General features: G+C 35.3%; 2 protein-coding genes and 1 long non-coding RNA gene across 3 annotated transcripts; 1 reads left to right on the forward strand and 2 right to left on the reverse strand.

Moving 5' to 3' along the window:
* Nucleotides 1-1006: 1006 nt before the first annotated feature.
* On the reverse strand, nucleotides 1007-13509 carry LOC114515645 (fibroblast growth factor receptor 3-like). Its single transcript, XM_028534945.1, has 12 exons — nucleotides 13371-13509; nucleotides 13067-13262; nucleotides 6606-6769; nucleotides 5713-5851; nucleotides 5227-5391; nucleotides 4016-4132; nucleotides 3589-3788; nucleotides 3138-3263; nucleotides 2867-2937; nucleotides 2257-2297; nucleotides 1882-1978; nucleotides 1007-1495 (listed from the first exon to the last, which is right to left on the reverse strand). The coding sequence occupies exons 4-12, from the start codon at nucleotides 5816-5818 to the stop codon at nucleotides 1336-1338; spliced, it is 1083 nt and encodes a 360-aa protein (XP_028390746.1). The 5' UTR covers nucleotides 5819-5851; nucleotides 6606-6769; nucleotides 13067-13262; nucleotides 13371-13509; the 3' UTR covers nucleotides 1007-1335.
* A 6490-nt stretch (nucleotides 13510-19999) lies between these two features.
* Nucleotides 20000-22075, reverse strand: LOC114515651. The gene is made up of 3 exons (XM_028534952.1): nucleotides 21718-22075; nucleotides 20296-20529; nucleotides 20000-20193 (listed from the first exon to the last, which is right to left on the reverse strand). The coding sequence occupies exons 2-3, from the start codon at nucleotides 20510-20512 to the stop codon at nucleotides 20093-20095; spliced, it is 318 nt and encodes a 105-aa protein (XP_028390753.1). The 5' UTR covers nucleotides 20513-20529; nucleotides 21718-22075; the 3' UTR covers nucleotides 20000-20092.
* A 130-nt stretch (nucleotides 22076-22205) lies between these two features.
* Nucleotides 22206-24491, forward strand: LOC114515652. The gene is made up of 3 exons (XR_003686214.1): nucleotides 22206-22352; nucleotides 22720-22827; nucleotides 23813-24491. It is a non-coding gene; the product is annotated as an uncharacterized LOC114515652 (long non-coding RNA).
* The last annotated feature ends 427 nt before the right edge of the window (nucleotides 24492-24918 follow it).

Below are 24918 nucleotides of genomic sequence, written 5' to 3' on the forward strand. Positions count from 1 at the left end.
TTCTTGGGGTTATACATAAAACATACCCGTATACTAATGTGTATATACTACAATATGCGTGGTAAAATATAATTATATCCAAAACAAAACAACATGATACAAGTTACACAGTAGCTACAGTTTGACGTTAATCTTAAAAATTGCATTTATTTTTTACACTGAAGATAAGCTATATTCCAGTTTTCGACACCCAGATTTCCTCACTGCTTTCACAAAATAAAATTGCATTATATATAGATAAGGAAACATATATATTTATACACTTTGGCGAATATAAGTCCTTTAATTCAGTATTATAGAATTAATGATCTGAAAACCAATTATATGGGTCGATCCATCCTTCAAACAAGTACGATTATACTAAAATATCTTGTAATTTCTTCTATCCTTCGGTATAACGTACGTCTTTCATACTTTCAACATTGATCCTGCGATCTTCTAGAACTTTCAATTCTTTGCGACTTTCCTCGTCATCTGAACCACATTTATATACATTCGCTGGATAAAAATGAAATTATATTATGCATGAATATAGATGAAACAGAATTCTATTTGCTTTTACACGTGTGTAATATTAAATACATACCACGTATTAACCGAATTTGAGGTCCATACTAGAAAAATATCAGGCCGAGGTCTTGACAGTGCGGACTGAGAGATAGCGAGGTCCGTACATGAAAGACCGAGATCGGATATTTTTCCAGTACGGACCGAACGTATTCGGTTAATAAGGGACTTTGTTATATGGCATACAGTATTTAGTTTATTTATTTATACAATGCGCTGCAGCATTCTTGCCGGCTCTTTCGCCAGCCAGTCACCAAGCAAGCACTGTTCAGTGGCTTCCCAAACTTTGTTTTTTACTTGTTAAATAAGAATGATAGAGTAATATAAACAAAAATCAAAGATGAATAAAATTAATATGATATTCACATGTACCAAATAATGCCCTTCTTCGTCCATTCTCCGTCGATATTTTTCGTGTCAAAAATGAAAGTGCAAGCTTGTTTTTGTTCAAAAATATGAGCGTCGGACCGTTACTACGGCAACGGTCTGATACTGGGGGATTCGAGACCGGCAAAGAACCAATCAGCGCACGCCATTTTAGTCACGAGACCGCGTGTCATATAATAATGTATATAAATGCACCCCGTGATTCTTTAGACAAAAAATAATAGTTTAATATAAAAATCTCAATAAAGACCATATCATGTTAGACAAATAATTATCAATCCAGGACATAATTAGAAACATTCTTTCTGACCAACTAATTGTATGAGTGATCTGCATTGATATAAGAGTATAAAGGTGCAGTTTGAGTACAATAATACATAGCTAATTCCTTTCAAAGAAAACTGAAAAACGAAGTTTAATTAGAAATATGTGTCTTACGTCATCCGTCTCATCCAACATTTCCTTGACTTCTTCATGGACTTCTTCAAAGGATGGCCTGTCTTTCTGATCGTTTTCCCAACATTTTCTCATTATGCCATACCTTGAAATGTATTAGAGTGGAATTGTTAGCGATTATACTACACACTGTTAGCTCATTAGCTATACAGCCTATCCTATACGCTACCGTAATAATTTATACTTGGTAAGAATGCCGTATTCACGACTCAAGCCACAACACCGGGATGTGAAAGAATCATGCCCATTTGAAGTTCATCTCAGCTGTCTATATGTTCTTGCATGCAAGATTAACAAGCTTTTTTAAAAAAAGTTTTAGAGAATCTTCTAGACCGAAGTACATAAGTGGTTGTCGAAAAGGTGTCGTTTTGGCGTTCAATTGACATTTGCTAGTAAATGATTGGAAATTAAAAAGTTAAACTAAAAAATTATAAATATCGAACATATAAACCTACAAAAATTGCAACTTACAGTTCTTCTGAGCAATGAGGAGGTCTCTCCATACGATTTCCTGAAGTGACAAAGGTGAATGTATCGAATGGGGAGATATCGGGGTACGGCTCCCTTCCTGAAAAAGTTTCCATATAGAAAAGAATCAATAACAAGTACTAACTCCCCAAACTCTCAATCTTATTACGCCAGTTATTTGACCAAGACTTCAGTTTGAACTCTTTTCAAACCGCATTTGCGAATCATTACGTTGTTGTGGATAGTCATCATAGATCAGACAGCATCATGACTGTTTTCCAAAAATTCAGTAATTCTTCGCGCAATTCGACGTGGTGTACGTGTCATGTTGTGTACACGAGTCACCCTATAAATTAATATGTAATAAACATGGTATACCTAATGTTGTGATTTCCCAGAGTACAATACCGTATGCCCACCTTTAGAAAAAATAAAAAGGAGAAAAAAAAAGGTTTGTCATATAATACACCAGAGTTTTGTAGCTCACGGTCAAGCTCTGAGTAACGTTAGAAGAGTCATGCGATAGGAAAACAACGACAGCTGTCTACACGACTAGGAAATGATATAATTACTATTTAAAGAAGCAATGACAGAATACTGTCAAATATTCGCATGTTCGCTTTGTGAAGAATAATATAAACCATATTCCACCCACGTACAGACCGGTTTCTGATCGACCATCGTCGATGGATTAGGCTGGTTTTAGACCAATGTATGAGTGCTGATAGCTTTCTAGAGTTGGTGCGCTGTGACTATTAAATAACAGCAATAAGTTGTGGAAACAGTACTGCATGGGAACAGTTGTCGCCTATTTCCATGTTGCATGCAGATGAGCAAGGAATTGTAGTAGTCCATTCAACAATTTGATTGTTCCTGATGACGTAGACTAGAGGCATATTTAAAAAAACCTTATTATGCACTAATACACTCGCTATTACCAGTCCTTTATCGCTCTCCGTATGGTCGATATTTAAAGAAGAATACTCACACATCACTTGAAGTTCGAAATATTCCTCGTGTAAGTGATTCAACTGCCATCCATTTCACAGGTAATAAATTCTAAAAATAAAAATTTGAACAGAAAACTAAAAATTTGACTGTATACATTGCATACCAAAAGCCTGAAAAACGTTACTAGAGTATAAAGGCGTTTCATGCTCAACCCCATGCAAGTTTCATAGGCGAGATCTCCGTTTAGAAAAACCCGGTTATGAATCACAATCAATAGTCAAACAAACAACGATGCTAACATTACGTACTCTGTTTGACTTGATATACATTTGTTCGACCCCAGTGATTGGCCTGGCCAAACCGAAATCTGACACTTTCGCCTCATAGTTGGCTGAAATGAGAATGTTCCTTGCTGCGAGATCCCTATGAACAAACTAATTGCACCAAGTAATTATTAGTAATGAATTGAAATCCGTCATTTATTTGGTCAACGTTTTGGTAATAGAAATACTTTTCTTGGATATTTCTACATTCGGCCAACTGATTGGGTTCAAATATGTATACTAAAGGCTTCGTATGGCTGAACCAGCCTCGTACCCAGGCGCTTTATTGGAAAACGTAAAGGCTGCATTCAACGTAATATAGAGATCTGTGGCTGAGATGTGCGAGCGCGCAGGGGTGCTTGGGGAGGCCACGGAAGGGTGAAAGTCAAATTGTGACCTTGCTTGGAATGAACGAATGTTTATTACAAACTCTTACCTGATTTGCAGCCAAATGTTTCATTCCACATGCTATATCAACAGCAATCTGAAGTAGTTTTCTGTGGCTTAATGTTGAAAAAACATTTTTGTATTGTGATATGTCCTCGTTATTGTCATCAGTCACTGACACTCGACTATTTTTTAGTAGATACTGCAGATTTCCACGTGAGCAAAACTCGGTTAGTACCAGGATAGGTTCTACATAACAAAGACAAAGCTCATCTTCATGACGTTGAAATCATAATTTGCAATAGGATTAGCCGTTATTTACTATAATTATTATCATATTATTATTTTTCAAAAATAGAAATTTGCAGTAAAAACAGATTTACGTTGGATAATTTGCTAGTCAGGGGTAAGAAAAGGTGAAAAAAATTTTAAACTAGTACTATATTTGACAGTATTCAGTTTTTTCAATGAAATACCTGCGATGGTATATGCTCCAATAAGTCTTATGACATTTGGATGTGGAGTTCTGTTGACTTCTTTCAAAATAAATAGCTCCATTAAGAGATCCGAGCGGTCTGCCGCCGATGGTTCGTCTTAGAAGTGTATGAAAATAGTATTATAAATATTCCTATTCCAAGATTTTCGTCTCCAGTGTACGGGGAGAGTGCAAGTGCTGATGTCAGCACCTTTATATTCGTATCTTAGCTGCTCCACGGAAAGGCCTACCTGTGAAGCATGGAAGGTTGGGTATTTTCCTAAGGCAGATTGCGGTACCGAACCATGCATCAATGGAAAGAATTGATACATCACACTAGCCGCGAAGAGTCTTACTCAGTACGAGCTAGAGTCTTCCTCGGAAGCTAAGCGTTTCTGGATTAGGGTTCTAATTTGGAATCGACTAAAAATAAATCTGAAAGTCGACTTTCGGACGTTGATATCGACGCCAGTATCGTCGTTTTTCCCCATTTTTGGATCTTAGAAAATTCAGTCTGATTCCTATTTTTCCAAACATAGTTACTATAAGGGTGGCGGAAGATCGTTAAGTGTGTCTGGGGGGGGGAGGGGGTACTCGTAATTGATTCACATTCAGCATTATTAGTTTGTATTCTACTGAAATGATTGTATGAATATTAGCCCCGCTCCCACTTAATGATCTTCCTCCGTCACTGTGCCATGTCCATTGTACTATCCGATGAGGGCCTACATTCACATTTATTAATTTGGAATGGGAAATCTGAGCTCCTTTTGCTCGAAGCAAGCAACCTCAGCTGTTACACCACAAAAATATCATTTGCATAATAATTGTAAAATTAGAAATATTAAAATATGTTGCACTAGAAATGTATGATGGTTCTATTTCTATTTCACAGCTCAGACTTTCACGTGCTAAGTTGGCTTCAGCAGTCGTTTCGGAGTTTAGATACACGTCCGAAAAGAAAGATTTTTTCGCACAATCGTACCGAATTTTATTTCAATATATTGCGTCAAAAACTCTCCATCAGTTGTACAATAAAACTAAGCTTTAAAACAACTAAAGCGTACTGGGCACACTGATGTATGTTCTGTCAACTGGACTTTAAAAAAGAGATATTAAGTATGTTAAAGTATGTTATGCAAATGACCTCTTTGTGGTGTACCACCTTGACTGTAAAAAAAACTTTATAACATGATTAAACTGCACAGCTACCTTTTAGCATTTTAACAGCCACAAGTTCCTCATCATTCTTTTTCTTTGTGAACAGTCCTTTCTTTACAACACCAAAACATCCTCCACCTAACTTTTTATTTAGAATCGTCAGATCATTCTTTTTGATTTCCCAGTCGTCCAAGACACAAATATAAGACATGATTTCTAGAAATGTGGAATCATTTCATTGCGACATTTTACCGACTTGTTTTTTAGAACTTGCATTTACACATTTAAAAATTGTGTCCATTAAAATTGGCCATGAGTAGCGAGAAGCATAAGCCCCGAATTATAACAATGTTATCATAGGGACTATCTAAACAGCACTAGTTCCTCGGAACAATGATGTAGTCTGAAGCTTTGTCTTTTTTATAATTTTAAGTCAACTAGAAACTCGGAAGCTAGAGGTGCAATTTTGTGGAATGTTGCTTAGTTTCCTGTTTGAGACATAATAGTATATTTCAATATTCTTCACTATATACTTGCCTTCTTCCTGTTTTTCTTCTTTACTATTATGTTCGTGAATGGATGGTAATCTTCTCTTTGGGGAACTGTCCACGTCCTTTGGGTGTTCAGGAAATACAATGTCCATGTTATCTTTAGAGGCTTTTCGTGCTTTGTTTAACTATTGAGAATATAGCCAAAAATTATAATAAAGATTATATCAGATAGGCCAACTGAGATAGCTTTTAATTCTCCTATCTCACAAAAATCTATTGTACCCCTATGTGTGTTTTATTCATATTTCATGCGGATTATTAAGGAAAATAGTTTTCAAATACTAATTTGGTTTAATTGAAAATGCCAAGTCTATAGTTACGCTTATTCTAGTTGTTATTGAAATCATTTCTTTGCATCATCTCAATAATTGTAATCTGATTGAAATATATCATTATGATTTTATTAGGACTACTATAATTTGTCTTTATTGTGGGGTAAAAGTTTCCGATAGCTATTGTGGAAAAACTGGGGGAAGTGAGGACAACCATTGCCTGAAAATTCTCGTTGTAACTAGATGATCCATATTGCATTCAATTACTAATATTGTTTGTGAATTCATAAGACAAATTTCGTGAATTAGGTCACATGCACACCCTGTATACCCATAGATATTAGTTTGAATAAATGTGCATATCAGTTACAAACACGAGTGGTTGTATCGGAAAAATACAATGGACAACCAATAGTGTTTTTAACATATTTCCATATTTATTCCAATCCTTTTGATTTCATCTTGAATTTCCATCTTGAAAAAAATCCATCTTGAATCTATTCCACAAGTTGTTTACAACACCCGCGGCCGTCCACTTGTAATATTCCATGCAACACGGCCGCTCGTGTTGTGAACATAAAATAGAGAATAGGTAAATAAAACTAACCTCGTGTATAGGGATATTGAATACTTCTTGTCGCCGTGCGTTTCTTCGTTTTTGGTAAAGCCGGTAAGCAATGAGAAGCCCGGCAAGTAAAACGAAAGTTGGAACAACGACAGCGAAAACCACTTTAGTTGTATTGTCTTCACTGCTGAACGCATTTAAAATATCTAAAATAGACCGACCAAAAATTAACATGTACACTTTGACTGTATTTTGGTCCTGCACCTTTTTTCCCAATTTTTCAGTATTGTTCAAAATTCGGAATGGAGATATACGTGCTAATTCTGATTTTAGGCAAATTGACAGTAAATCGCATTAATCTTAAATATTGGTATCAGGGTTACCAGATATGTGAATATTCGATGCAAATTATCATTAGTACGGCCAAGAAAACAAAGAAAACAAAAGGCAAATACAAAGAAAACAAAGTGGCATTGTGACCATAGGCCATTGCCATTGCCATTGAGTTTGGCTTTCAAAATTCTGGCAACTCTGATTGCATGGCACCGGTATAACAAAAACTGGCAGATGCGTGCAGTGTCAGTCAAAATGGATTACAGATTATTGCCCTGCGATTTGCGACGAGTCTCCAAGAATATTTCACAAATTACAAACTCTTGGAATAATTTTAAAGGCGTCTTAGTTTTTCCTGAATATTTCTTAATTTGGGCAGTATAATTACTTTACTATTTAAAATTGAGAACAGTTATATGTAACTGCAATGGAGTTTTCTAATTCGAATTCACTTGGTGGCAACACCATGTTGTTACAGGGGCATGGATTTAAATTTTTATTCCTATAATTATTCTAGTTGTAAACTTCGTCTTAAACACAACATGGAAAATTTTCTTTAACATGAACTTGATTTTTTTCAGACTAAGGCCGCAATCGAAACAATTATAAATTATAGGTTCCTCACTATTCACTGGTTCTATGCAATGCGTTCCTTTTCCAATTAAATTTCCATTGCATTTACAGCGAACTGTTTGATTTAGCAGCAGGCAATTTACAGGATCGTCTTTGGTATCGCAATCAGAATTGACGCCACACTGCCGTAGTTCTGGGTTTAATTGAAGTGCATATTTTAGTGTAATTATGATTATGAGAGTGAAAACAAATATTACATGACCACATTGGCGTAACCAACCCGACAATTTTAGTCATGCTAATATTTTGGTTTTCATTATTTGTTAAAACAATGAATTTCGAAATAATTTAAAGTGCCCATGTCATAAAATTGGAATTTATCTCATTGGAATCGCCGTGAAACGTAGATTACGAAAATAGTAATCACATTTGAAATTGAGTTTGTTTTCCCAGAGAAATAAAGCGATAAAGTTTGAAAATTTCAAATTTTAACGGCAAAAGTTTTTGAATTCCGCGACAGTCGGAAACTGGTAACTAATACGTCACAATAGGAACTCGCATTTTGCGCCTTTAGATAAATGATAGTATGTAGTACAAGAGAAGCGATTTTATGCCAGCTAAATTCGGTTATTAAACGTGGCAGAAATATGTCTTCATCAAGTTTAGCTATTCAGAAGTTACCAAAGGAATGACACCGATTAAAATTGTTTTCCTGCCAATGCAATACTAAGAAAGAACAAAAGCTAAGACCATGAACGCGGGTCAATGTCAGCCTTGTCGGGCAGTAAGAACACTTCGGACCATACATTAAGGGTCCATTAATGAACCAGATGCCGATGATAAACTGAAAAGCTATCGCAAAACGGAGCAATCGTGCAACGATCATGGCATCGAAACTACAACGAAGACTTGATCGTCGGCGTCAGTAAATAGCAAATGTTTTCTTATTATCTTGATTGCGCGACTTGCTTTCCGTGACCCCAGAACATAATATCATTACGCTAGATATACAGTATTCAAATTACAAATAGATTCTATGGTAGTAATCTGGCAATTGTACTTAACTTAATTCTAAAGTTTCGTCCTAGTTGATCGTCATTCGTAATTGCGCACATACGTACAGTTCACCCGAGTGTAGATAAAAGGCGGACGCGGACACCTAATGTATTTTACTGCCCTATATAAATATTATATTAATAGCATTATGATTGAGGTTTTCCTGTGGCTCATGAGTGCCGGTATTTCTACAACGTGTTTATGTGTAGTTAAGTTACGCATGCCTGTGTAATTCTCTGGTTTATTTTCATTACAAATCAACTGAGCTAGAGTATGAGTGGAGTTCCCATGCGCTTTCAAAAAAAATAGTTCAATGAGAGACTGAGAGTTATCAATATTAACTGAAAAATCTAACACGTCTTGCGCAAAATAAACATATCAAATCATGTGTATATATAAATATAACCTAGTACATTTCGCTTTTATTATGACATCTTTTTTACCAACATTCTTTAGCTGTCTTTACTAAAATTTGTGCACTCGCATCTTTTGAGACGTTATTTACCGAACCTTTATCTGCAGTGTTTCAGTTAACAGATAAAGGTTCGGTACATTAAAACACAGTGACTCAATTGGTCATGACTCACGGCGTACTTGCAATTATTGCACGACTTTTGCCAGCAACGTACAATTATTAAAGCCATTTCACAACACATTTTGATAATATATGAGTCACTTTATACAGACTTGTGTGTTTAGTAAGAACAACCACTTTTTTGCGCGGTTAGCTTCTACTTATTACTCCATGCCATAGAGTTACTAAATTGTCGCGTCGAACGAGTTCCTATTGTGACGTCAAACACCTTGTTTCGCACCAGTCTCATTTGCGCGGTTTTCAGAGTTTTCATTCCACCAAAATCAATGTTTAGATGGCAATAACTCGAAAAATAAAAATCCAATTTCAGTTTTGATTTAGAACTTACTAACTCATTTCAAACAAAGATTCTAAAAATCTAAATTCCAATTTTATGACATGGGCACTTTAACTCTAATGACTTGAAATTTGTATAGCATTCCCAAATCAGTGTCAGGCTGGCTACGCCCCTGCACGACAGCAGCCTTTTTCATGATTATACAGGGTGTATCTGAAAAAACTACAGGATTTTAAAATGCCCAGAAAACTATCATTTTATCAAAATATCTCAAAAATATATATTTATGTTAAAGTACTTTACTGATCCTCTGGCTTAGCTGAGAGAAAAAAATATAGCAGAAAAATTAACTTCGAAAAGCGGGGGAACGATTTGTAAAAAACTTTAACCGCTTGTGCATTAATAAAACGAGGTTGTGATACATTGCACAAGAGTCCAAACTTTCACCTCTCTGAATGAACTTGGATTTTCATCCTCTCATTTTCTTTGCGCAAGCAGTTAAAAATGAGGGCATTATGAAACGTTTTCCCGCTTTTCGAGGTTAATTTTTCTCCCAGTTTTTATTGTCATATAAGCCAGAAATATCTAAATCAATGTTGTTAGCTATGTACTTAATATGTTTCAAATGTTTTAATATACTGACTATGTTTCAATTGGAACTAACTATGCTTTAATAATAAATTTTGGAACAATTCTTGCCTATGTGATTGAACAAAACAATTTACATTACAAACTGGCGGTCAAAAAGAACTGATCAACAGTCAATTCCAAAACATAGTAATCATGAGTAGATAATTATACTAGATTAGAAATACATGCGTGCAGCAACCCCTCGCCATTTTGAACCAAGTACACAGTTTCCTGAGTTAACATGACCTAAACTTATATTATAAAATGACACAAAACTCAAATCAGTCTTATTATATTTATCGAGCATATTATAGCTAATGTTCCCCCCATTCAATATAAAAAAATAATCCTAAGGCTAGTGTAAACATTGCCCGTTATATTTTGCTGCATTATACCATGCCAGCAATTAAGTAACGGTTTAAAATGGAAGTTTCAAAGGAATAAAACAGTACAAAATCTTTACAGACAAAGAAAAAACTTCAAATTTTATTTTATTTTGCAACTGCAGTCGACGCCCGCGGCTAAAAGTTTTATACTTTATAAATATAGTTTGTATTTTTGATGCCAAAATTCAAATTACGCTTTCAAAAACACTTTTTGAAGTTGAAGCAAAGGTGTAATAAACTTTCACAGGTTTATGCCTTTGTATAAAAAGCTGAAAATTATACAAAGTTGAAAATTTAACAAATAAACGGCATACAAAGCTGAAAAGTATACAAATACAGCTCATTCTTTAACACCGCGAAACAAATACGAAATAAACAAAGTAAACATGTACCCTTTGAAAACATTTATAAGCTTGCAGATTATGAATTATCCTCTTACACGGCTTTGTCTTGATTGTATCTACATGTATGTTCATCTTTGCTATCTGTCATGCTTCATATATCTTGTTACTTCTCAGGGGCGCCGGAATATCGATAATAACGGGGGCAGATATTCATATATTCCTGTTTACAGATCGTAAAAACAATCGATTTTAAAAGGAGTTAATAATGCAGAACACGAATATATGAATATCTGCCCCCGTTATTATCGATATTCCGGCGCCCCTGTTTCTTCTCGTTTTACTTTCTTTGCACAAAGTTTATGAAACGCTTTTACAAAAATTTTTACGAAATGACGGTTAAATTGCTGACGTTCTCATTGAAATATAAACTTTCTGTCTTAGTCAATCAGAATGTTTGTTAATTACGCGCATGCGCATAACTAATAAAACACCCAACGTCGACCGTCCATGACATAGAATTTGGACAACTTTGGATTCCCCTATGTTTTCCCGGGTTCCGGGTGTAATTCTTAATCTCCGAGCGTACTTAGTACCCTCGAAGGCGCTCCGCGCCCGCTTGGGGATTACGTGCTAATATATATGGAATATTAATATTTTATTGATCATTTTATGGCCTTAATCTTACACCGGCGCGCCAACCATATTTTCTATTAAGGTGGTACACCAAAAAAGGCGTATTTATAAAATTGAAAATATCGAAATATCTTAAATACTTAAAAACCTTTTCCAGCAGACAGTTTTGCGAAATGTAAGAGAAAACATACTCCGAAAATAAACATCTTGTAAACCCAAGATATGAGTTGTTAAAAACAAGACACAATATTCAAGGTGATATTTCGACTCTATTTCAAAGTCATTGTCAAACCTAACTATTTACAAGCAAGCTACGATCTTTATACAAATATGTCAGGAAGTAACGATGACGTAAAACAGCGAGTTAATAAGAAATACGAGAACATGGCATCACGAGATATTTGCATGCATATGGTGATACAGTCTAAGGAAAGACTATAAGTTCCTTTGATGCCTTTAAGCCCCTATTGAGTTCTGGCTTTTTAAATTTTATATGCAGTGCCTCGAGGAACAACAACAAATTAGAGTTTTGTGGTAGAGAGACTGGAGTATTGTTGTCTACCACACAAACTCTAATCTGTTGTTGTTCCTCGAGGCACTGCATATAAAATTTAAAAAGCCAGAACTCAATAGCGGCTTAAAGGCATCAAAGGAACTTATAGTCTTTCCTTAGACTGTATCACCATATGCATGCAAATATCTCGTGATGCCATGTTCTCGTATTTCTTATTAACTCGCTGTTTTACGTCATCGTTACTTCCTGACATATTTGCATAAAGATCGCAGCTTGCTTGTAAATAGTTAGGTTTGACAATGACTTTGAAATAGAGTCGAAATATCACCTTGAATATTGTGTCTTGTTTTTAACAACTCATATCTTGGGTTTAGAAGATGTTTATTTTCGGAGTATGTTTTCTCTTATATCTTAAATACTTAATATCTGTTTTTTAGCGTCTAGTCAACAGCACAGACACCAGTGTGCCAAGTATGCTTTAGTCGTTTGAGAGCTTCGTTTTATGGTAGAACAGAGGGAGAGTTTTTGCCGCAATATACTCAAATTAACTTCGGTAGGATTGCGCAAAAAATTTCTTTCTTTTCTGACGTGTATCTAAACCCCGAAAAGACTGCTGAAGCGAACTTATCACGTGAATCTGACATTTCGACTTCAACATATTTTTTCAATATTTCAAATTTCATAAATCAATATGGAAATTATCTTCTTGTGTTGTACCACCTTAAGGTGTTAATCTTAGTTAAAGGAAATTCCTCACAGGCAGTTGTTACAACGACCAATGATCTTTGAAGATTTGTGGATTAATTTGGCAATATAATGCAATGCCGGAGTCTTGAAAGTGTAATTATTATATATTATACAGATTATATAACGTTTCTACCTGTAAATCGTATATATAACGGCATTAAGACAACACACTAATAGTGCAGTTACATGTAATGGCCTTTGAAACGCTAAAAGATGCAGACTCGTCTTTAGATAAGAAAAAATTTATAAATCCGGTTACTATGAAAACAGCATGGCTTTGTCTATTTAGTGAATGATATAATCGATGCGGGCATGATCGAACACAGTTCGCTATATTATTAAAAAATCAGACAGTTTATACATGTATGCGTTTTCAATGTTCGCCATTAGCGTTAAATTTGTAAGTAAAACTTACCAACTGTATTTGAGAAATTCAAAAAAAATTTTGGTATAATACCATCCGAGTGGAATGCAATAAAGAGGTGGGATCCAGATGATGTCAGACTTAGTTTTGATTCGTCTCCACAATATCGTCCAAGTTTTTGTGCATACGAGGAGCCACCATCATAAACGTCCAAATAATTATAATCACAACGTGACTGACTTTGCGACTAAAAGTAAAACAAAAATAAAATTTGTTGGCCGTATTTCAGTACATTAAACGGAAGTTTTATTCCGGTGGGGTCAAGCTTTGTAAGAGTTACCTAATTATAACCTACCGAAAAATATGAAAACGTTAACAGAATCCTTGATCCATTGGTGGCAGAAATAATCCAGTTGCAGTCTATAGAGTTAAGGTATAAACTGGGATAAACAGGACTTTTAAGTGTAGCAGGAGTATACAGATGGTTATTACCACATGGATCTGCAAGAAAAGAGAAAAATAATGTATTGCAATGAAAACGCTATTTCAAGTTTGATTTGATTTCCTGAGCTACTTTTTCATTAAAAAATAGGAGTTTACGTGGTGTTGTTGAAGACGTGGCGGTGCCTTTATTAAAGGAAGAAAGACAAGTCCCGATTTATATTACAGTTCATACAATGAAGTATACTTTAATATCCTGATAAAAAGGGACTCGATGTTACGCTTACTTACTATGAGTCTATGACAAAATAAATTAATAAGACGTACAAGCGAGATAAGAAACCAATGCCATCTGACAATTTCACAAAATACAAAGCAAGACATAATCTGAAGACTATATATATAACATCTTTAAACGGAAAGTCGCCGCAATGGAAACAATTATAAATTATAGGTTCCTCACTATTCACTGGTTCTATGCAATGCGTTCCTTTTCCAATTAAATTTCCATTGCATTTACAGCGAACTGTTTGATTTAACAGCAGGCAATTTACAGGTTCGTCTTTGGTATCGCAATCAGAATTGACGCCACACTGCCGTAGTTCTGGGTTTAATTGAAGTGCATATTTTAGTGTAATTATGATTATGAGAGTGAAAACAAATATTACATGACCACATTGGCGTAACCAACCCGACAATTTTAGTCATGCTAATATTTTGGTTTTCATTATTTGTTAAAACAATGAATTTCGAAATAATTTAAAGTGCCCATGTCATAAAATTGGAATTTATCTCATTGGAATCGCCGTGAAACGTAGATTACGAAAATAGTAATCACATTTGAAATTGAGTTTGTTTTCCCAGAGAAATAAAGCGATAAAGTTTGAAAATTTCAAATTTTAACGGCAAAAGTTTTTGAATTCTGCGACAGTCGGAAACTGGTAAGTAATACGTCACAATAGGAACTCGCATTTTGCGCCTTTAGATAAATGATAGTATGTAGTACAAGAGAAGCGATTTTATGCCAGCTAAATTCGGTTATTAAACGTGGCAGAAATATGTCTTCATCAAGTTTAGCTATTCAGAAGTTACCAAAGGAATGACACCGATTAAAATTGTTTTCCTGCCAATGCAATACTAAGAAAGAACAAAAGCTAAGACCATGAACGCGGGTCAATGTCAGCCTTGTCGGGCAGTAAAAACACTTCGGACCATACATTAAGGGTCCATTAACGAACCAGATGCCGATGATAAACTGAAAAGCTATCGCAAAACGGAGCAATCGTGCAACGATCATGGCATCGAAACTACAACGAAGACTTGATCGTCGGCGTCAGTAAATACCAAATGTTTTCTCATTATCTTGATTGCGCGACTTGCTTTCCGTGACCCCAGAACATAATATCATTACGCTAGATATACAGTATTCAAATTACAAATAGATTCTATGGTAGTAATCTGGCAATTGTACTTAACTTAATTCTAAAGTTTCGTCCTAGTTGATCGTCATTCGTAATTGCGCACATACAGTTCACCCGAGTGTAGATAAAAGGCGGACGCGGACACCTAATGTATTTTACTGCCCTATATAAATATTATATTAATAGCATGATTGAGGTTTTCCTGTGGCTCATGAGTGCCGGTATTTCTACAACGTGTTTATGTGTAGTTAAGTTACGCATGCCTGTGTGATTCTCTGGTTTATTTTCATTACAAATCAACTGAGCTAGAGTATGAGTGGAGTTCCCATGCGCTTTCAAAAAAAATAGTTCAATGAGAGACTGAGAGTTATCAATATTAACTGAAAAATCTAACACGTCTTGCGCAAAAGAAACATATCAAATCATGTGTATATATAAATATAACCTAGTACATTTCGCTTTTATTATGGCAACTTTTTTACCAACATTCTTTAGCTGTCTTTACTAAAATTTGTGCACTCGCATCTTTTGAGACGTTATTTACCGAACCTTTATCTGCAGTGTTTCAGTTAACAGATAAAGGTTCGGTACATTAAAACACAGTGACTCAATTGGTCATGACTCACGGCGTATTTGCAATTATTGCACGACTTTTGCCAGGAACGTACAATTATTAAAGCCATTTCACAACACATTTTGATAATAATATGAGTCACTTTATACAGACTTGTGTGTTAAGTAAGAACAACCACTTTTTTGCGCGGTTAGCTTCTACTTATTACTCCATGCAATAGAGTTACTAAATTGTCGCGGCCAACGAGTTCCTATATTGTGACGTCAAACACCTTGTTTCGCACCAGTCTCATTTGCGCGGTTTTCAGAGTTTTTATTCCACCAAAATCAATGTTTAGATGGCAATAACTCGAAAAATAAAAATCCAATTTCAGTTTTGATTTAGAACTTACTAACTCATTTCAAACAAAGATTCTAAAAATCTAAATTCCAATTTTATGACATGGGCACTTTAACTCTAATGACTTGAAATTTGTATAGCATTCCCAAATCAATGTCAGGCTGGCTACGCCCCTGCACGACAGCAGCCTTTTTTATGATTATACAGGGTGTATCAGAAAAAACTACAGGATTTTAAAATGCCCAGAAAACTATCATTTTATCAAAATATCTCAAAAATATATATTTATGTTAAAGTACTTTACTGATCCTCTGGCTTAGCTGAGAGAAAAAAATATAGCAGAAAATTAACTTCGAAAGCGGGGGACGATTTGTAAAATTTAACCGCTTGTGCATCAATAAAACGAGGTTGTGATACATTGCACAAGAGTCCAAACTTTCACCTCTCTGAATGAACTTGGATTTTCATCCTCTCATTTTCTTTGCGCAAGCAGTTAAAAATGAGGGTATTACAAAACGTTTTCCCGCTTTTCGAGGTTAATTTTTCTCCCAGTTTTTATTGTCATATAAGCCAGAAATATCTAAATCAATGTTGTTAGCTATGTACTTAATATGTTTCAAATGTTTTAATATACTGACTATGTTTCAATTGGAACTAACTATGCTTTAATAATAAATTTTGGAACAATTCTTGCCTATGTGATTGAACAAAACAATTTACATTACAAACTGGCGGTCAAAAAGAACTGATCAACAGTCAATTCCAAAACATAGTAATCATGAGTAGATAATTATACTAGATTAGAAATACATGCGTGCAGCAACCCCTCGCCATTTTGAACCAAGTACACAGTTTCCTGAGTTAACATGACCTAAACTTATATTATAAAATGACACAAAACTCAAATCAGTCTTATTATATTTATCGAGCATATTATAGCTAATGTTCCCCCCATTCAATATAAAAAAATAATCCTAAGGCTAGTGTAAACATTGCCCGTTATATTTTGCTGCATTATACCATGCCAGCAATTAAGTAACGGTTTAAAATGGAAGTTTCAAAGGAATAAAACAGTACAAAATCTTTACAGACAAAGAAAAAACTTCAAATTTTATTTTATTTTGCAACTGCAGTCGACGCCCGCGGCTAAAAGTTTTATACTTTATAAATATAGTTTGTATTTTTGATGCCAAATTCAAATTACGCCTTTCAAAAAACACTTTTTGAAGTTGAAGCAAAGGTGTAATAAACTTTCACAGGTTTATGCCTTTGTATAAAAAGCTGAAAATTATACAAAGTTGAAAATTTAACAAATAAACGGCATACAAAGCTGAAAAGTATACAAATACAGCTCATTCTTTAACACCGCGAAACAAATACGAAATAAACAAAGTAAACATGTACCCTTTGAAAACATTTATAAGCTTGCAGATTATGAATTATCCTCTTACACGGCTTTGTCTTGATTGTATCTACATGTATGTTCATCTTTGCTATCTGTCATGCTTCATATATCTTGTTACTTCTCAAGGGCGCCGGAATATCGATAATAACGGGGGCAGATATTCATATATTCGTGTTTACAGATCGTAAAAACAATCGATTTTAAAAGGAGTTAATAATGCAGAACACGAATATATGAATATCTGCCCCCGTTATTATCGATATTCCGGCGCCCCTGTTTCTTCTCGTTTTACTTTCTTTGCACAAAGTTTATGAAACGCTTTTACAAAAATTTTTACGAAATGACGGTTAAATTGCTGACGTTCTCATTGAAATATAAACTTTCTGTCTTAGTCAATCAGAATGTTTGTTAATTACGCGCATGCGCATAACTAATAAAACACCCAACGTCGACCGTCCATGACATAGAATTTGGACAACTTTGGATTCCCCTATGTTTTCCCGGGTTCCGGGTGTAATTCTTAATCTCCGAGCGTACTTAGTACCCTCGAAGGCGCTCCGCGCCCGCTTGGGGATTACGTGCTAATATATAATTATGGAATATTAATATTTTATTGACCATTTTATGGCCTTAATCTTACACCGGCGCGCCAACCATATTTTCTATTAAGGTGGTACACCAAAAAAGGCGTATTTATAAAATTGAAAATATCGAAATATCTTAAATACTTAAAAACCTTTTCCAGCAGACAGTTTTGCGAAATGTAAGAGAAAACATACTCCGAAAATAAACATCTTGTAAACCCAAGATATGAGTTGTTAAAAACAAGACACAATATTCAAGGTGATATTTCGACTCTATTTCAAAGTCATTGTCAAACCTAACTATTTACAAGCAAGCTACGATCTTTATACAAATATGTCAGGAAGTAACGATGACGTAAAACAGCGAGTTAATAAGAAATACGAGAACATGGCATCACGAGATATTTGCATGCATATGGTGATACAGTCTAAGGAAAGACTATAAGTTCCTTTGATGCCTTTAAGCCCCTATTGAGTTCTGGCTTTTTAAATTTTATATGCAGTGCCTCGAGGAACAACAACAAATTAGAGTTTTGTGGTAGAGAGACTGGAGTATTGTTGTCTACCACACAAACTCTAATCTGTTGTTGTTCCTCGAGGCACTGCATATAAAATTTAAAAAGCCAGAACTCAATAGCGGCTTAAAGGCATCAAAGGAACTTATAGTCTTTCCTTAGACTGTATCACCATATGCATGCAAATATCTCGTGATGCCATGTTCTCGTATTTCTTATTAACTCGCTGTTTTACGTCATCGTTACTTCCTGACATATTTGCATAAAGATCGCAGCTTGCTTGTAAATAGTTAGGTTTGACAATGACTTTGAAATAGAGTCGAAATATCACCTTGAATATTGTGTCTTGTTTTTAACAACTCATATCTTGGGTTTAGAAGATGTTTATTTTCGGAGTATGTTTTCTCTTATATCTTAAATACTTAATATCTGTTTTTTAGCGTCTAGTCAACAGCACAGACACCAGTGTGCCAAGTATGCTTTAGTCGTTTGAGAGCTTCGTTTTATGGTAGAACAGAGGGAGAGTTTTTGCCGCAATATACTCAAATTAACTTCGGTAGGATTGCGCAAAAAATTTCTTTCTTTTCTGACGTGTATCTAAACCCCGAAAAGACTGCTGAAGCGAACTTATCACGTGAATCTGACATTTCGACTTCAACATATTTTTTCAATATTTCAAATTTCATAAATCAATATGGAAATTATCTTCTTGTGTTGTACCACCTTAAGGTGTTAATCTTAGTTAAAGGAAATTCCTCACAGGCAGTTGTTACAACGACCAATGATCTTTGAAGATTTGTGGATTAATTTGGCAATATAATGCAATGCCGGAGTCTTGAAAGTGTAATTATTATATATTATACAGATTATATAACGTTTCTACCTGTAAATCGTATAACGTGTTCCAAAGAATTTTGAACATTTCCAAACTTGTAATTTTCCGCATATATTAGCGAAATTAACAAAATTCTGCGGATTTTTAAATTTTTTTTTTAAAAATAGCTTTTTTTGCGGACACAACTCCACTGTCCGCATAAAAAGGATTTTTGTCTTAGAGGTATAAGGATTCCACTGTCAGTCGGTTTCAAACAGATAGGCGGGATGTCCGAATTTCGGAAACCCCTATATCTCAATTTGAGAGATATATTGGGGTGTCCGAATTTCGGAAACTCTATATATCTCAATGTGAGAGACATATAAGGGTGTCCGAATTTCGGAAACCCCTGTCTCTCAATACAAGAGACATATAAGGGTGTCCGAATTTCGGAAACCCCTGTATCTCAATTCTAGAGAAATATAGGGGTGTCCGAATTTCGGAAACCCCTATATCTCAATGTGAAAGACATATAAGGGTGTCCGAATTTCGGAAACCCCTGTATCTCAATGTGAGAGACATATAAGGGTGTCCGAATTTCGGAAACCCCTATATCTCAATGTGAGAGACATATAGGGGTGTCCGAATTTCGGAAACCCTTATATCTCAATGTGAGAGACATATTGGGGTGTCCGAATTTCGGAAACCCTTATATCTCAATGCGAGAGACATATAGGGGTGTCCGAGTTACGCAGTGCATTGTATCTACAATTATTCGGGTTATATTCTCTACGCAAGTCGAATGGGCAATGGTCAAGTGAAACCAATTTAGAAGTATATTTTGTAAATTGCAAAGGAATATTCTGACAATTTAAAAAGTAAGTTGTCTTAATTAAATTTTCGTTATTGTATGTTTTCGCACGTAGAGCCGGGAATACCCAGCACACAATGAAGATATATAATATATATATAGATTTATAGGTTCTAAAGTTCTTTCAACTTTCGCCTGGCCTCTCGTTCCTCCTCTTCTGTTTTTACCAGAATGAGGCAATTGCGTTTGATCGTGACTGCTGCAACACCGCCAGCTGCAAGAAAAAGATTTGACAAAGATGATAATAAATGTTCAATACTGTACCAGGCGGGAAACGTATTATATTATTTACATATATATAACGTATTATATATACCTTCGGGTAAATTAACATCCAATATCCAGTCACCCGAGTGACTGAACATTTCTACCAGCCGCAAACATGTCTCAAATTCTCTGTTTGCCGAATTGACACAAATGAAGTTTGGGACCTTGCCAAACGTGAAGTTGAAGTGTTCTGGCAGAATTCGCCCAGATACCGAAGCATGCATGAAGACAACAAATGCTTCAAGTCCTTCAACAGTCTCGTTCATGCCTGCTAATATATTCCCTACAGAGTGAAAAAGGACAACGATTAACCATTAGCTACAGTATTCTGCTACATGAATTGCGTACACAGTAACATTTTCTGCATTGTTTGGACAGAAGGAGGCCAGTCGCTCTGCTTGTGTTTGTCAAAATAACAGGAAATTGCGAGTGAAATTATACACACTTCAAATTCAAATTAAAGCAAAATGAGTCAACTATAGGTCCCCGGCAGGCTACGCTTTTACGTGCATCGAAACCTCTAAAATTTACGTGCATCAAGTGAAGTGCCAAAAATCACGCTTGATTGTGGATATATACTCCACAAACTGGAACAATCAGGAACACACACCACATGGTTGGCGGTTGCCTAACAAATTACTAACTATCATCTGTTTAAATTTATTTTTTACGCCCCTTAATTTACAAAAAACTTTTCAATACTCATGACGTTCCCCTTTTGCCCACAAAAACCTAAATTTGTGTTTTCATGGCATTCACGCATTGCCTGTATGCATATCGCTTAAGCGCAAGGCTATATAAAAGGCATTTATTAATTTATATATAGTACTTTATTGGTATCAAAACAGTCTCGCCGGGACAAGGGTCTTGTATAATAAGGAGAGTGTTTATATACATTGATCACATACATGCAGTGGCGTAGCCAGCCTAAAGATTTTGTCCCGCTATCTAAATTTCAAGTTATTATAATTATTCCTGCCTTTATAAATTCATTGTTTTCACAGTCAATGAACACCAAAATATTAGCATAGCATGACAAATCGTCGGGCTGCCTACGCTACTGCATACATTCAGCTGCATACTCGTACTTTACTCGTACTACGACACCGACATTGTCATTTTATTCAATCCCTATAAATAATGACATGCCTACTTCGTTTTTTCTCGGGCAAACAGGGATCATATACGAAGCGCCAATGAAACAAAATGAAAACGCAGCGCGAAAATGGAATTTCAGCGGTAACCAAATATAGATAACGACAGTCTCAAGCAATTTGATCACACATATAACTATATATACATGTGCATAGCATGCCTTTAAATAAAGCCTTTATATATGCTATATTTTTCTTCCAGCCTATAGCTTTGCTCTTAAAAAGGAGGGTTTTTTCTTTCTACCTACTATAAATCCGACAAGCCTAAAGCTAGCTAATATCAAAAAGGTTTCAAAATATCGAAACTTAATACATACCTTAATTGAGAGGCTTATTATCCTCATTTTTCACGCCGGCAGCACTGATGATACTCGACGCCTGTCTTTGCTAGCGGCTTTCCAGCAACATATACATACGCCTTTCCTTGCCTTACGCGAACCGACCACTTTTTCATTTGTGGCATATCTATATATATAAACTCCCTCACAAAACTACTGGCATTGACAATTGAAGCTCAATATGTTGGATGTGGGAAGAGCGCGCGTGCGAAGTATATTATATGAACATTACACCTGGTCAAAGCGGTAAACTCAACCAATAACAAAGAAAAGTTTTTTCCGTTGTCAGAGAGTTAATTAATAGGAATATCCTAATCCAATCAGTGGACTGAAAAATAAAACAGGTTGTCAGACAACAAGGAATCACCTTCGAGCTTCGGCGCAATTTACTGATATATATATATATATATATATATATATATATATATATATATATATATATATATATATATATATATATATATATATATATATATGAACCAATATCACCAGCATTGTCTTTGTTATCTACGAATAAGAAAGGACCAGCGTCAGCCACCAGCAGCTCACCCGGTTTTGATATAAGATTTAGTGACAGTGAAAAATCATCTCCTCTCATGATTCAGAGGCAAAAAGTAAGAGCATCATGAATTAATAATGCCATATAATTATACATATACTTTTAATTTTTTTTCCCTATCTTATGTATACAGTTTCAAACTCACTTGAAGCTTCTCCTTCATCAATCCCAACTAGTACAGATCTGCCCGAAGAATTTTCTTCACCATTTTCTGTTGGGTTAAGTAGCGACGCAAATAGATCCTTTATGATCCTTTATGATCTTATATGAAACTAATCTAAATAGAAAGGCATTGGCGATTGCTATATATTTTATCATATTTGGTTTTTGAGTGAAAATTTGGTTTCAGGTTTCAGAGCGATTTCTTAATTTGTGCTCTATTATGTGAAATAAGAATGCAAATTTTTGTTATTTGATTTTAGATCTTTCGTGTAATCGTTTGCCACACGATACGCCGTTAGCATATGTACCAAGTAGGAGCCCAAAAAAAGTCTAGAGAGCTTTACAATACGATTCAACCGATAGCAGTGGTAAGCGATAAATTTTTATGATATTTTGCAAGTGATTTTATCACGCGATAATAATACTTCTGTATCCTGAGTCAGACACCATTCTGCAAATTTTCATATACCAAGCCGACTTTGCGTGCGCTCAACAATTAAAATATCTGGTCACTGAGGATTTACAGTTACATTATTCCCGGCGCTTGTTTGTGCGTGAATCAATATGTTAGATTATAATTTTGTTCCCCAAGACCAGAAAGGCGTAAAGATTGTTAAATATATAAACCAATGAATTACAGGCTGTAAAAAAACGCAATCACCAATATATTCATGAATATTTAAGTGAATATTAAGCGGATTTTTATGATCTTTGGCACTCGATCAAGTTCTAAAGTTCAAAGGGTCTTTACTTCGGGTGGAATTATACGTTTGAAGACCCTGCCACGCTGCTCCCTGGTTATATTGGCACATAACTTCATACATGCTAGAGTACTCATTTAAATTAATTATTTTAAAGACACACGTGGGGATAAATGGAACACCATACCCATGTAAATGAGAATGGATACTTTCGATTTTAGGATAAGGCGTTTTTCCATTACGGGCGAAGCGCGCTTAGATTTTTAAAGTAAAATAAAACAATCGGGGCTGTATATATCTAAGCACTGCTAATGCATGTCAACTTGCAATTCGATGATGACATGCAGTTTTTCCGCCAATACATACAAAGCTAAAATGTGTCACCAACAACAGCTAACACTATATGATTAAACCCAGAACTGGATATTTTATACATATAAAGGGTGCGGATAAATGCATGTAGTTCAGGGACACCATGATAAACATAAAATCTTTAATTCAAATCAAAATGCCAAAATTCATTAAAATGACAAAACGGATAATTTATACGCTATCAGTCGCGCCAAACTAAACTTTTAGTAATATTTTAAAACTCTCAAAATATGTCAAAATTTTCAATAGGACTAAGATATTTTCTTTGCGCATATTTCAGTAAAAAATGATTCGGAGGAATTAGCTCGAGACTGGTTTGTGAAGTTTTGAATTCAAGTTGCATTACTGGAAAGGTACATATACCACGACCTGGCAACCCTTTATGGTTACGAGCAAAGATGGTGAAATACCTTGGACAGACACTCTTCTAAAAGATTCAGTCATTCTCTGCTCGTTCGAACTTGACGATAACAGACATCTCCAAGAAAATACCAGAAAATATTTAAAACGGTGGTATCGGGAGGAAGCTAAAAGGGCTAAGGGTCTGGATTAATTTAAAAAACAAAATATTTTCTACGCTTGTACCTATAATTATACAGACGCAAGATGCTAAATTTTTAAGTGCAGAACCATTGGAGAATATTACCCTCAATATCATTATCGCATGCTAACTAAAATGTATGCCAACATTCAAATGACTCATTTATCTTCAGGAATAATCACTGATATGAATAATAAAAACTCCCTAAGTATGGACTGCATTGTTTTGAGCTTTTATATTAACCCATTGTAGATACAGTGCACTACGTTACTCGGGCACCCCTATATGTCTCTCACGTTGAGATATAGCTAGGGGTTTCCGAAATTCGGACACCCTTATATGTCTCTCACATTTAGATATAAGGGTTCCGAAATTCGGACACCCCTATTTGTCTCTCGCATTGTGATATAGGGTTTCCGAAATTCGGACACCCCAATATGTCTCTCACATTGAGATATAGGGGTTTCCGAAATTCGGACACCCTTATATGTCTCTCGCATTGAGATATAAGGGTTTCCGAAATTCGGACACCCCTATATGTCTCTCACATTGAGATATAAGGGTTTCCGAAATTCGGACACCCCTATTTGTCTCTCAAATTGAGATATAGGGTTTCCGAAATTCGGACACCCCTATTTGTCTCTCACATTGAGATATAAGGGTTTCCGAAATTTGGACACCCCTATATGTCTCTCGCATCGAGATATAGGGGTTTCCGAAATTCGGACACCCTTGTGTATTTGTAAAAATTCTACTGGTAAGTATAGTTTTCGTAAGTACTAACTTTTCCTCAGATTTTCTCGCTTTTTATTGATTTTGGAGCCATAGTTGGTTCACTCCGCTAA

Source organism: Dendronephthya gigantea, unplaced genomic scaffold, assembly GCF_004324835.1.
Source record: "Dendronephthya gigantea isolate DGI-Jeju-01 unplaced genomic scaffold, DenGig_1.0 000004F, whole genome shotgun sequence".
Taxonomy (NCBI): Eukaryota; Metazoa; Cnidaria; class Anthozoa; order Malacalcyonacea; family Nephtheidae; genus Dendronephthya; species Dendronephthya gigantea.

Excerpts from the sequence above, each read along its gene's own strand:
- LOC114515651 (XM_028534952.1), bottom strand. The coding sequence starts at position 20,512 with ATGAACGAGACTGTTGAAGGACTTGAAGCATTTGTTGTCTTCATGCAT. Across the intron at positions 20,194-20,295 it reads GGATGTTAATTTACCCGAAG|CTGGCGGTGTTGCAGCAGTC; the intron begins GTATATATAATA and ends TTTTTCTTGCAG.
- LOC114515645 (XM_028534945.1), bottom strand. The coding sequence starts at position 5,818 with ATGGACATTGTATTTCCTGAACACCCAAAGGACGTGGACAGTTCCCCA. Across the intron at positions 3,264-3,588 it reads AACATTTGGCTGCAAATCAG|TTTGTTCATAGGGATCTCGC; the intron begins GTAAGAGTTTGT and ends TGGTGCAATTAG. Across the intron at positions 2,298-2,866 it reads TTTCGAACTTCAAGTGATGT|GTGGGCATACGGTATTGTAC; the intron begins GTGAGTATTCTT and ends TTTTTTCTAAAG.